Source organism: Malania oleifera, chromosome 12 (assembly GCF_029873635.1).
Source record: "Malania oleifera isolate guangnan ecotype guangnan chromosome 12, ASM2987363v1, whole genome shotgun sequence".
Lineage (NCBI taxonomy): Eukaryota > Viridiplantae > Streptophyta > Magnoliopsida > Santalales > Ximeniaceae > Malania > Malania oleifera.
Window position 1 is genome coordinate 46,010,357 of NC_080428.1, and position 14,167 is coordinate 46,024,523.

A 14,167-nucleotide genomic window follows, 5' to 3' on the forward strand; every position below is an offset into this window, starting at 1 on the left:
TCATTGAGCTAATGATATAAGTTCAATGAAAAGTTTTAAGTATATAAATCAACATAGCTTAACAGATATCCCTAACATTAATTAAAAATTTGAGGATGGTCATACTACTACTCTGAAAATGCAAGAGACATGATTGTGTTTTGCTAGTCCAATAAAAATAAAAAAAAGAAATTAAGGAACCTTCAAATTTTCTAATTAAAATTTTTTACAAAAATAGTAATACCATATTACTTGGACTATTTTATATTTGTTAAAATGGTTTAGTATGTTGTTAGTAAGAAAACAATATAAGTTAGCACACATAAAGTTCAAATACCCGTAATTTTCCTTTTCGGCACTCTCTCTTCCTATAGTTCTTTCTCTCTATCTCCGATCTATTTCTCTTTCCTTTTTTGATCTCTCTCTCTTTCTTTTTTTCTTCTTCCCTTTTCATCATTCTCATACTTCTTTTTCTCATTTTGCAAGTCTTGATTGGAAGAGAAATATGAGCTTTGACCTCTCTGCTTTCAAATTTGAGCTCAAATCAATCATTTTGAAGGCTACGATAATTGGGTTTTGTTAACTGGGCTAAGCTCAGTTTGTATTTGGGCTTTGTACTAGGTTTTAATGAGGTTTGGGCTAAGCCAGACCCAAATGGGGAACGTGGTCATTGAGTTAGCAAGTTGGGCCAAGGCCATTGGGTTTAATCAGGCCCAACTGGGTTGTGGGCTGGAATAATTGGGTCTAGGCTTTCGGCTGAGTTTATGCTTTTAGATTAGGCTAAATATCTAAATATGTTTGGTGAATTCCACATAAATTCGTATGTTTTTACTTTTAGATCAAGTTAAATTCTACTTTAAAATTCTACTTACATTCAAACTACAAAATTTTGAACTTAAAATTCTGCAATTTTAATTATCCAAGAAATTGAAACCAAACTAAACAAAATTTTAAGAATCAACCTCTGTCTTCTAACTCCTCCAATCTTCAAGCTTGCTATTTTGAGTCTCCACTGCTAATGCTTGTAGTGCCTTTTGTCTTCCATATTTTTAACAAATAAAACATGTGTTGGGAAAGACATTAACAAACAACCACAACAGAATAATTCTTCTCCATATATGCAAGCAAATATAGTGTATCTCTACTTTTTATACGTGCTAAAAATAATAATAAAAATAATCAATCACACCAAGTTATAAGAACACAAGTAATTTTTTACGTGGAAACCTTCCTTGGTGTGAGGAAGAAAAACTACGGGACCTAATCCAATTGAAACCTCCACCATCAACCAAATAAAGGGTACACTAAGTCTTCTCTAATTGCAATTAGAGGTTACAAATATATCTCATTAAGATATCAACAATCTTGGCAAATACAAAGAGAATTGGAGAAAATATACCAAAATAACGGTTACTGTTCATGGGAAAAACTCCCAACTCCCAAGTTCAAAATCCGATCTCCACCATTCATATTGTAGCTTCTTGAGTCGTGAACCTATCCTCCAAATATTAGCTCAATCAGACCATAGACGAAACAAAATCGGAGTCTTAATGAAATCTAAGCAGCATGAGAAAAATCACATTTTTCTCTCTTTCTTTTGAGAAGTGACGGCTCCTCCCTTCTCCCCTCTCTCTTTATAACTTCTTTTAGGTTATCACACTAAAGGGTTGGGCTTTGAGCTTTCCTCCACATGAAACGAAATAACCCAACAAATCTCCCCCTTTTCGACTATGTGGAGGCAATCGCCATCCCGGCGATCGAACAACAAACTTCAAGCTTCTCCCTTGGTAGTGTCTTTGTCAATATATCAGAACCATTATCATCAGTGTGAACTTTATCAAGTTCTAGTAACTTATCGTTCAACGCATCTCTGATCCAATGGTATCGTACATCGATGTGCTTTGATCTTGCATGGAAACTGGAATTCTTAGCAAGATGAATAACACTCTCGCTATCACAAAACAACATATACCTTTGCTGCTTGAAACCAAGTTCTCTCAAGAACTTCTTTGCCCATAGCAACTCTTTAGTCGCTTCCATTGTTGCAATGAACTCTGTCTCTGTCATATAAAGAGAAATACACTTCTGAAGTCTCGATTGCCAAGCTGTAGCCCCATCTGCAAAAGTTATCAAATAGTACGAAGTAGACTTATGAGTATCCACATCCCCAACCATATTTGCATATGTGTAGCCAACTAACAATGGTTGTTTGTTTCCTAAACTAAGTCTCAAACTAGAAGTGCTTTAAAGATACCTCATGATCCACTTCACTGCATTCCAATGCTCTCTTCCCAAATTTGACAAGAATCGGCTAACTACACCAACTATATAGATTATATCTGGTCTTGTGCAAACCATTGCATACATCAAACTTCCTATTGCTGAGGCGTAAGGAACTCTTTCCATATCTTCATTTTCCTTATCTATAAAGGACATTCCTTTGTACTTAGTCTGAAGTGGGCAGCAAGAGGAGAGCTAACCACTTTAGCTTTGTCTATATTGAACCTTTAAAGCACTTTTTCAATGTACTCCTCCTATGAAAAATATAACTTCTTGGCACTCCTATCACAATTGATTCTTATGCCAAGAATTTTCTTTGTTGGCCCCAAATCCTTCATAGCAATTGGCTTACTCGATTGCTTCTTCAATTGGTCAATCCTTGAAGCATTCCTACCAACAATTACCTTGTCATCCACATAAAGTAATAAGAAAATAAAATCATCATCAGAGAATTTCTGAACAAATACACAATGATCAGAAGTTGTCTTCTTGTAGCCTTTTTCCCCCATAACAGACTTAAACTTCTTATACCACTGTCTCGGTGCTTGTTTCAAACCATATAGGCTTTTCTTCAGCTTGCACACAAAATCCTATTTCCCTTTCACTCTGAAACCCTCTGGCTGCTTCATATAAATCTCTTCCTTCAAATCACCATGAAGGAAGGCAGTTTTCACAACCATTTGCTCAACTTCCAAGTCAAGACTAGCTGCTAAGTCGAATACTGTACGAATTATGACATATTTACAATTAGAGAGAAAATCTTATCAAAGTCAATACCTTTTCTTTGACCGAACCCTTTTACAACCAATCTAACTTTGTATCGTGGCCGTAAAGAGAACTCATTTGGCTTCTTCTTGTAAATCCACTTGTTCTCCAAAGCTTTTTTTCCTTTAGGTAGCTTCACTAGCTTAAAGGTGTGGTTATCATGCAATTACTGCATCTCATCTTGCATGGCCTTAACCCACTCTATCTTATGTTCATCTTCCATAGCTTCTGCAAAACACTAGGGCTCTCCCTTATTAGTCAATAATACATATTGTTCTGTTGAATATCGAGTGGAAGGATGTCGGTCTCTGGCTAACCTCCTAGATGGAATCTATGGCACTATCAACTGCTCATCAGTCTCAACATCTCTTTAAACTTGTAAAGGAACATACACATCACCTCTACCCTAGTGGTCATCTTGAACATCATTCTCAACTTGAGATGGAAAATTCTTCAAAGGAACTGGATCCTCATCAGTCAAACTATCACCCTGATGAGACATAGATTTCTTTTCCTTCTCAATATCCTGAATCGTCTGATCCTCTAAAAACACGACATCTCTGCTTCTCACAATTTTCTTCTTAATTGGATCATAAAGTTGTATCCAAACTCATTGTTGACCTAATAGGTCACACCCAGTTTTGATCATGACAAATACTCCTGGTACTAATGATTGTACTAAGGCTTGCATGCAGGTTTACTATGCACGTGTATTTGAACTGAAAGACATACCATGATGGCGTGCGGTGTTCGTGCCAAAGAATGAAGAATTTTGTACTATATTTATACTTGTCATTTCATTTCATCATTATGGGATGTAATATTTATTATGGACTGTACACCCTGCGACTTGTAATAATTTGCATCATGCATGGTAGGTAGGTATGCTCATATAGACCTTAGTTGGACCTTAGGTACCTACTTTTAGTACACAAAGTCCCCAACATCACTTTTCATATCAGGAGAATTAAAATTGGCTAAACAATAAACTTAATTAAAAATGTTGAGTGGGTTCGGGCAACTGAACCCAAGCCATGTAAAACTGCTCGATCGACCGAACAAGTCAACATGTTGACTTTATGTTCGGGCACCCGAACCTTTTTGAGCGTATCTCCCTCAGGCACCCGAACCTGTGTCAGGTTCCTTTTCAACTACTCGGGCACCCAAATGATCATGTTCAAAATGGGCTCGGACGATCAAGCCCATTTTAATTTTGCTTATATCTCCTATTTTCATTTGATGAGGCAATTAAATGACTATGGTCTTTATGAATCAAGCCTGAACCCTTTTTGAAGTGATTTTTCTTTTTGATTCCTAAGGGTTTATTATGATTATTCTTTTCATTTTTAACTTTGATTTTAACTCTAGAATAATCATCTATTTCTTCCTCTAAGAATAAAATTCTCAATATATTTTCAATCTTTTTCTTTTCAAGGATGGTATGATACTCTTTCAATTTATCTAATTGCTTTTCCATCCTTTTAGTTTCATTGTTCAAAAGAATTTTCTTCTTAGATAACCTATCTAGAAATTTATGCATTTTCATTAAAGCAATTTCTAGTTTTTCATTACATGTCATGCTTTCATCATTGAATTCAACACATTATTCATCACAAAATTTAACACAATCATTATATGAATCATTGCATGCTTGTTCAATAGGACTATTACAAAGAGTATTAGATGAGTCATCACATACATCATTAACAGTATTACCAACAAATGATTTAGCATATGACATAACACAACATTCAGCATAAGAATCACCAATCAAGTTAGAGTAAAAATCATATACCTCCTCGTTGATTACTAGCTCATGATTTACCCCTCCTGATCATATGGAGTTAAAGTGCTCAGAGTAGTAGACTCCTCCTTTTTGCCTTCTCTATATCTCCTATCCAACTCTTCCCATATATCCTTTGCACTAGAACATGTCATAATCTCAAGTAGAATATTAGACTCTAAAGCGCAACACAGTAAATCCATGGCATATGAATTCGCATGCATTAACTTAATATTATTTTTATCCAAGGGCATACGAATTCCATTAACAATCACCCGTCAGGCCATCAAATTCATTGATTTTATAAATATGCTCATTCTAATTTTCCAAGTGGTGTAATCGACACGACAAAATAATGGAGGACTGGAAGGTGATCGTCCCTCATCGAATGGGGATACACCAATGTGATCCATCTTGATCTTTAGCAAAAACGTTTAAGTCAATGCCGCGAGGCTTTCATACCAATTGTTGGAATTGGTGTATTCTTAAGAGTGGAGGTGAATTGGGTATTTAAAAATTTCTCCTCCTAGGTTTATCCAAATTAGCAGTATTATGCAACCTAGGGTCTGTCTATACAATTATAAACTCAATCATTCACAATAATAAATCATAAACATTCAAGTGCTGAAATTTAAATTGCAAAAATTAAAAGCAAGCACAAGAAATGTTATCAGGATTTGGCCAATACTGCCTACTTCCCCGCCTCAACTCGCAAGCCTAAGGATTCCACTAATATTCACTTAATGGGTGGAGTGGTACCATTTACAATCACTTCAAATCACACCAGGGATGACCTCAACCTTTACAAACTCTCCTTACGGGGCGGAGAAGGCTCTACCGATCCTTACGGGCTAGATCAAACCTCCTCAAGCCACGCCTGGAATACAACAATGAGGATAACATTTTTGTACAATACAAATGCTTCTAAACAAGCAGCTTATGTACCAATACGCACAAGCAATAATTAGTGCACCTCAAGAAGATTGGAACTATAAGCTCAGTGCAGATGTGTGAACCTACTCTTAAGATATTGTCAATATGCAATCAAAGTGTGAGAGTGTGCTACAATAATATCTTTGAAACAATGTATATCAATATATCGATCACAAATAAAGTTTCAAAGATTTCCAAGAGAAAGATCAAATATCTCAAAATGATTTAAAAAAAAAAACTTTAAGCACAAGAGATATTTTATAAACCAAGTTTGTTAAAAATATTTGCTTCACAACACAAGACAAACTTAAGAGTCTTGCAATCAAAATGCAAAGATTCATAAGCTAGCAAGATTTTTCCCACACAATAAATTTATGAACTAAATCTATGGGGAAATTTTTTGGCTTAACTCTCTTTTATAAAATCAACAATCAACACAACAATGAGAGTTTAAGCAGTGTAGGATGATTTAAAATACTCTCACTCAAATAGGTTTTGCAAAAGAATGGTCAAAGAATGAGTGTTTGGCTTTGAGTATGAAGAAGGAGCTCTCAAAAATTCAGAGGATATTTTCTTAGTCAACTCCCTAATCTTAGCTTAATCTTGCAAATGAACTCATATTTATAGACATAATTAAAATTTTGATCATTGGGGACATTAGCGAAATTATTAAAATTGTTTTAAATGAGTTTAACTAAAATAGTCATGATTTAACCTAATTAACTTGCGGTAAAGTTTGGCCAACCCGAGAGTTTCAGTTGCATGAACCTTGAGTTCGGCTGCCTGAACAGACACATTAAAAAAAAGTGTATTTTTCACATTCAAGTGCCCAATGACAGGTTCAGGTGGCTGAACTAGGCGATTTTTGAACCTGCTCGAGGTTCGGTTGCCTGGGCCTAAGTTCGGTTTGCCGAACTTCAAGATTCGGTCACCCAATGTTAAAATGGACGTGAAAATCAGGTGCACGGGTTATTGGAAAAATCAAGATTAAATGTTCGGTCAACCGAGAACACTAAGTTCTTTTTAGTTCGGTCGTCCGAAGTCAAGTTAACAATTTGACTTTCCCAACATTTAGTCGACTGAGGCGATTTCAACACCAAGGTTTGGTCGCTTGAATCCTTAATATTTTAACACTTAAGTCCTATTTTTGAAAATTGGTTTCCCTTGATAGCATATATGATAATGGGAGCTTTCCTAAGTGCTTGTGCAAGGACTTAGGATCTTTTTTAAGGCTTTTTTGAGCTTATGGTTCCTATATGCATGATATACATCAATTATTATAGACCGTGACTTAAATAGATATTACAGACCCAAATTGAATGAAATATAAATTACAACAAATAAATATGTTAGGTCTTCATTTTTTTCAAGTCACCACTTGCTTTCATATAATTTTTCCAATATGATCCTGCACACAAATTCTGCAAACATTACATACCAAAGTATTTGTCTTAATCAAAATGGGATATGACCAAAATGTCAATATTAGGGTTAGTCACCTGAACAAACACAAAGTTGATTTTGGGTTTGGGTGACTGTGGATAAGACTGGTCGGTTGATCCAGACGATTTTCCAAAGCTACGTGGTTTTGGTTGCCCGATGATAGGTTCAGTTTGCCGATTCTTGAACTTCGGTTGACCAAGGTCAATTTGAACTAACAATTCGGTCGGCTAAAGAAGGTGGAGATGGTCACATCTAAGATTTGGTCGACTGTGGAGAATGTGTTCAAATCATGTTTGGTCGGCTGAGGCCTGGTCAAACTGTTGGCCCCTAACTTGTTTGGTCAATCAAGGCATTTATAATGCCAAGGGTTTGGTCATTCGAGACCACTTAAAATTATGCATTTAAGTTCTGTTTGGTCTTTGTGCTTCATCAACCCTGTGTGAACAAGCATATGACATTTAAGTTTGAAGTGTGATGGTTCCTATGGTCATTCTAGGGTCTGGACTTTTAAATTAAACCCAAAAAAATCTAGTGTTGGTTGACCATAGTCTTTGTAAAGGTTTATTTTAACTTTAATATTTGACCCTAACCAATTAATTATTAAGAAAAAGTTTTTCTATGAAAAGTGTTGGTTCCTAGGGTCTGTCTACGACTTTTGAGCATTCAATCCTTATCATGCATAAGATGCAAATATTACAGACTAGAAAGACAAATGCAATTACAATAAAATTAACTGCATTATTCTTTCTTCTTTTGCTCATCTGTCATCTTTGGAAAATGCCACACGATATAAGCTTTGAGATCCGTATTGGCTTCCATTTTCCCATTCAAATCATGTGTGATCTGAAATATGAACATGTTCACATGCTAAATACACATATAAGTAACTTGTGTTTTGTCAGCATCAAAACAAGGATCGGATTCAAAAAGTCAACAACTACTTTGTTGTATATAATATTGCAACTAGAATTAGTTAAATGTTAAAATCTTTAATGAACTCCTTAATTATATGAGTTGTTGAGGGTTAAAATAAACTACTTGAATGGTTTATTAGTTCAACTTTTGGTCAATGCAATTAGGTGGTTTTTGCAATAGGCTCAAGAGGGTCAAGGCAAGATCTAATCCATTGGTATCGAGGTTTTCTGAGATATTTGACAATATGATTTTGTGTAATATTAGTACAAAATGAGATAAAACACTTGAGAGGGTATACTTAATTTGCTCCCTAGACTTCTCAACCCTACCACCTAAGATACCTTGCTAACTTAAGAATCATAAGGTTTTTCTCAAACTCTGCTCAAATCATTCCCCTTGTTTAGTTTTGTAGGAGTTGCATCAGTCCAATTTACATGATAATAGATCCATAGCAGGGCACAACCTAGTGTGGAAGAGCGATAGTTGGGAAATCAAGCCATTTTTTGTATCAACACGTAGATATACTCTCTTTTGAGTGAATACGAATTGGTTTCAATTTCTTAAAAAAAAAAATAAAAATTTATGTTTTAAATTATTTAACACAAGACCACTTTACATGATTACCAAACACCAGCCTAGAGTTGGCCACAACCAAGTGTAGATGAGCAATAGTTGGGGACAGCAAGCCATTTTCAGCATCAACACATACATATAATCTCTTTTTGAGCTAATACACATTGGTTTTGATTTCTTTAAAAAACAAAATATTATTTCAAAATTATTTAACTCAATAAATCTCTACAATTAATTTAGACATGTATTTTTTAACTAAAAAATAAATAATGCAAAATACATTAATACAACTCAACATGATAGTTGTAAATAAAACATAAAATATTTTTAATTATAAATATTTTTGACTTAGAGCGTGGTTGCAAAAGATATATAGAAATTAAGGTGGAGATGCGGGGTATCGAACCCCGTGCCTCTCGCATGCAAAGCGAGCGCTCTACCGTTTGAGCTACATCCCCATTGATGGGAAAAATTGAATAATAAAACAAATTAATTCTGCATTCAAAGGAACGGCCATCTCCATCTGCAGAGTTTCCCAAGCTCTCGCCCGCATGCTCAAGACCCACCTCAGGAACGCCCGTATTGTCTTAACACCAAATGCTTCGCTTTTTCCATTCTGTTGACTGTAAAAGGCGAGTGCGGGTCTTGGCGAGCGGGATTGAGGAAGGGCCAGATTCATGGTCATGCCCTTAGGGTTGGAACTGAGTGTGATTTGTTCGTCTCAAATACTTTATTTATTATGAATGCTACTTCTTAGTGTGCGGACGCAGTCCGATAAGTGCTTGATAAAATGCTAAATAGAGATGCATTTCATGGAATGTCATGTTAAGTGGCGTCTGCAATGAGGTTTCTTTGAGTTGGTCCATTGTCTGTTGGATGAAATGCTTGAAAGAAATGTGCGGTCTTGAATTTTACGATCTGGTTGCGTGTGGGTGCCGGTTTGCATAAAGAATCAATAAAGATTTCATGGGTTGAGGAATGTTGTTTCTTGGAATGCATTATCTATTGGTTATGCTCATGCAGGTCGATTTTGGGAGGTGTTGGTGCTTTTTGAAGTGTTGCAAAATTGATGTTAAGGTGTCAGGATAATTGCTCACTTGTGAATGTCTTGCCCGCTTGTGCACGCACTGGAGCTCTGAACCGAGGTTAAAGGAATTAATGGCGATGGTTTCCTAGCTACTGCTCTAGTTAATATAAATTTTCTAGCATTGAGAAGGCTCTTAAAGTGTTTAGTAGTTCGTTAATTAAAGATATTAGTTCATGGACTTCAACTATTTCCGGATTAAGCATCTGTGGCTTGGGAGAAAAAGCGTTACATTACAATTTTTCTTTGAGATGGCCGCAGATGGTTACTCCCAAGGAAGCTTCTTTGTAAGTGTTTTTTTTTTTGCTGCAGGCATGCATGCTGTTGGACAAGGGACGTGAGATGTTTGACCTCATGGTTCATGTTAATGGGATTCAACCAACCATTGAGCATTATGCTGTGTAAAGGATTTACTTGGTTGTGTTGGCCTATTAGAACAAGCCATGGATCTCACCATAGCAATGTCATTAGAAGATGCTTTTGGTCGTAATACTAGTTAGTTAATGGGATTGTTCAATATTTCTTAGCGTGTGAAGGAATGATTGCATAAGCAAACTTGTTTAGTCGGAAGACAATTTACAACCTTTATTGAATTAGGAAGATGGATAGACTTCTGATTGGGTATGAGTAGTGAATACTGTACTTTGCTGGAGATATTTTATCCTGATTTGGGAAGAGAGTAGCACCCAAAGTGAAGACTATGAATAGCAACGTGGGAAGTAGATTGTATTGCCCACAAGATCACAAGAATTGAGTTTGGAGGGCGAGCCTGTCTGCAACTGAGTCATTAGAATGCAGAAATAACAAATTTATAAATCTCATTCCCGAGGCTGCATGCAGATGAAATAGACCTTGAATCTTTTGACGGTATGCCTTCTTGCAATTGTGTATATTCCTTAACGGAAGTGTATATATATTGGAAGAGGTTGCTGTATTGAGAGCATGTTTTATAAGGTACTCAACTTTGATGAAATCAAACTCAACTGTTTTATAAGGTACTCAACTTTATTAAAATCAAACTCAATTGTTGAAGCATTTTTTCTGGAGTATTGAATTTTGCATCTTCCCAATCACAAGACAAACCTCACCCAGGGGAAAAAAAAAATTGGATTATAGCACATTAGGAAATATTCTCCCATAATTGCATACCTCTAAAGATAAAGGAAATGCAAGGGAAGAAAATGGTGGGGTTAGTGCCAATTTGTACTTAATTCATTATCTATTTACAGTAATGACCTTTCTGCTTGTCGGCTCAATAGTGTCTCTCCATCTCCATTGCTTGCATAAATTCTTCTGAGGGCTTTCCTTATCAGTGATGGTGAAAAAAATATAATTTAAGCAGATATCTTCAGTTAAACACTTCCTTTCAAGCTCTGAAACTTCTGCAAGCTACAAAGGCTTGATTTCCTTAGTTGTTTTGTGAAATTCGAAGCACATGCACGAAATTCTTTGTTGAAGTCGTCATGCAGCACATACTTAAAATGCAACTAATTATTTATTCTATTATGGAGTGCATCCAAGAAATGAGAGGGTGAGGGTGGGGGTAGGGGAGGTAAGACATGGATCAAAAGAGCCCAGCTATTGAATCTGGTGCTAATGAAGATGGCCTCGAATTGGACAAGGAAGTATGATAAGTTGGGGGCCATACTAGAAATAAAACAAAAGTTATATGCAATATGATTACAAGTTCATCCATCAGTCATTGTGTGTGTGGTTAATTGTAGCATCAAAGTTCATCCTGTAATTCAGCATCAAACAAGGCTTGCTGTTTCAAGTCAAACCATACCTGCCTGAAGACCTTGATTATAAGATCATGGTATTCATCAGAATTCAAGGTTAAATAACATGCCAAGAGTTCCTCAAGGTCATCTGGCTTCGTTATCTTTTTCTCTGTAATCATCTCAATCATGGAGTCCCTGAAGTCTTGCCGTGGATTGAAGGAACATTTCACAATGGCAAAACTATCCAATTCTGTTCTTTCTTCAGCCACTCCCTCCTTTGTTTTCTTCTTCATTTTCATCCTAGCCTTCTTCATGTCCTCAAAAGCTTTGATTTTGCAGGATTCAACCCTTGAAGCTGTTCTGGGAGAATGAATTTTAAGTTTGCCACCCTGCTTTGTTCTACTTCTCTGTAACTCTCTGCTTATGTACAGAGATTTCCTCTGCCTTTCACTCTTCAACATTATTTCTTTGAGTTTGTTGTCTTTCAATCTTTGCCACTCCAAGCTCAAATCTTCTGCAGGGACTTCATTACTTTTCTCCAAGTTCAAACCAGCAAATGCAGAATCTTCTTCAATGGTTCTCAGATTGGAGTATCTGTTCAAGTGTGACAGGTAGTGATGCCGCTTTGAATCAGAAGCTTTTAATTTTCTGTAGTTCTGAATAGTTGATGCTAGTTCCAATTCCAATGCATCACATTCTTCCAATCTTGCAAACCTCACTTCTGTTTCGTCTGGTTCTCTCCGGATATCCAACTTCTTCTCTTTTGATACTACTCGATTTCCCTCCTTTGGTTTCCGAACTTTCCCAATTTCCCTCCTGGGGGTTTTTAGTCCAGCTTCTGCTCGTTTCTTTTTTCCTTTACATGCGCCAAAGTCTGCCAAGTGCTCCAAATTGTCAGGCAATTCTCTTATTTTTCTTGTATGCAAGCCCATATTCATTCGATCCTTCTCTCTTCTAGCCACTTCCGCTGCCTCCGATATGCTGCTCCGGAAATTCGACAATTGAGGTTCAAGCTCATCATCTGAGACATACTGAATTGACTTCGAAACACCTTCATTTTTCTTTCCTTCCACACCATCTTCTCCGAACGAAATTCTCCAATAAGACTCATCATCCCTGCCATAAAACCGCCCTCCTCTGCAATTAGCTCGCTCTGGCAAGCTCATGGACTGCAAATTCCACTTGTCCCTTTTCTTCATCTTTCCAGGTTCAGGCTCCGAACTCCCACTCTTCTGCTTGAACTTTGAAAGCCAAGAAATGGGCAACACCCGAGAGATCAAAGTGGGTTTGGAGGACGAAGCCGAAGCGGGCTTCTTTCTATCCCACTTCATCATTTGCTGCTGAAATGAAACCAACCTTCTGTGGTAGAGTGGAACTGCTTTGAATTTTGGGAGTTGAAGCTGCAGAAAAGAAGAAAATAATGAAGTAGGGGAATTGAACAATGAAGAAATGGATGGAAGCAGCAGTTAAGGAGGACGGTTGGGCTGTTAATAGGAACGTGGGTTCCTTACTGGTTCTGTGCCATGGTTTTCAAAAGAAAGGCCCGCCATAAATCCTGTGACCACTTTACCAACCTTTTTTGTGCTTTGTGGGCTTTGTGAAAGTGCTGTGGCAAGTGGGATCCCACATTGCCCCTCTTGGCGGAGAACAGCATAGTTCATGAGACCCGACTTTAAAGCAGATGGGGTTTTGGGGTGGTTTTGTCTCGTTCTTATTTCTTACAGGCAGCATCTCACTTTGTGTCATGTCAGTCACAGAGTCTTCTGGTTCTGGCAATGGTGAATCTAGAAGTGGGCTTTGCCCTATCTGGTGCCCCAAAGGGAAAGGGACAAGTGACCTTTGCTCTATGAGGAGGAGGGAAGGTTTCTTTGTAATTCTGGGCCATTTCTTTGTGTGAATAGGATTGGGCACAGCATGGAAGACCAACTCCTTTTGCTTTTTCTTTGCTTTTATTTTTTGGATTCCAGAAGATGAGCTTTATCCTGGTCAAGGCCTAAGAGAATAGTACAATTGGATTTGGAAGAAGGAGGCACCATGTTGGGTTAATTGGGAACGGGGAAGGGCCTTTGTCCGGCCATTTATCCTAACCCTAAATTGTAATATAAAATTTATTCAAATCAAACGTCAACTTACTACCAAAATGATTGAGTCGCCACTACCAAGCCATGGTTAAGTCGCACCACCATCTTTGCTTCCACCATCATTCAAATATTTTTGAACCAAAGTTAATTTTTTTTTTTTTTTCAAATGTTTGGAAAAATGTTTGGTGCATTTTTACAAGGAAAAAACAATACATAAACAATAATGATAGTTTTACGATACCATTTTTTGAACTTTATTGGGGGCTTCCAAGTGATGTATAACGAAAATCTATTAATATGAATGAAGCAAACCCGTTTAAATTAATTCATAATCGATCTGTACATTAAATGAATCAGATATAATTTTAAATTTTTTTTTTGTGCCTTTAAATGAGTCAGTTGGCGGATTTCAGATTATATCTGATAAATATCCACAAATTTGTTAACAAATAATACTCAAATATATAGATGAGTTTATATGCCCATGCTTATTGTACATCAACTAATAGTATAAGCCCAATTGGCTAAGGTTCAACCACGGACTTCCAACTCTAACACTATTATATATGCCTCTAGGTCTACCCATGGTCCCACACAAACTCAAGTTCAA

The 14,167-nt window shown here is 36.8% G+C and overlaps 1 protein-coding gene and 1 non-coding gene across 2 annotated transcripts; both read right to left on the reverse strand.

Annotated features, from left to right (window-relative positions):
• Positions 1–9,056: 9,056 nt before the first annotated feature.
• On the reverse strand, positions 9,057–9,129 carry TRNAA-UGC (transfer RNA alanine (anticodon UGC)). Its single transcript has one exon. It is a non-coding gene; the product is annotated as a tRNA-Ala (tRNA).
• A 2,286-nt stretch (positions 9,130–11,415) lies between these two features.
• Positions 11,416–12,931, reverse strand: LOC131144524 (transcription repressor OFP5). Its single transcript, XM_058093223.1, has one exon. The coding sequence runs from the start codon at positions 12,808–12,810 to the stop codon at positions 11,482–11,484; it is 1,329 nt and encodes a 442-aa protein (XP_057949206.1). The 5' UTR covers positions 12,811–12,931; the 3' UTR covers positions 11,416–11,481.
• Between the last annotated feature and the right edge of the window lie 1,236 nt (positions 12,932–14,167).

Bases quoted from the DNA above. Each gene is read 5' to 3' on its own strand.
- LOC131144524 (XM_058093223.1), bottom strand. From the start codon at position 12,810: ATGATGAAGTGGGATAGAAAGAAGCCCGCTTCGGCTTCGTCCTCCAAA.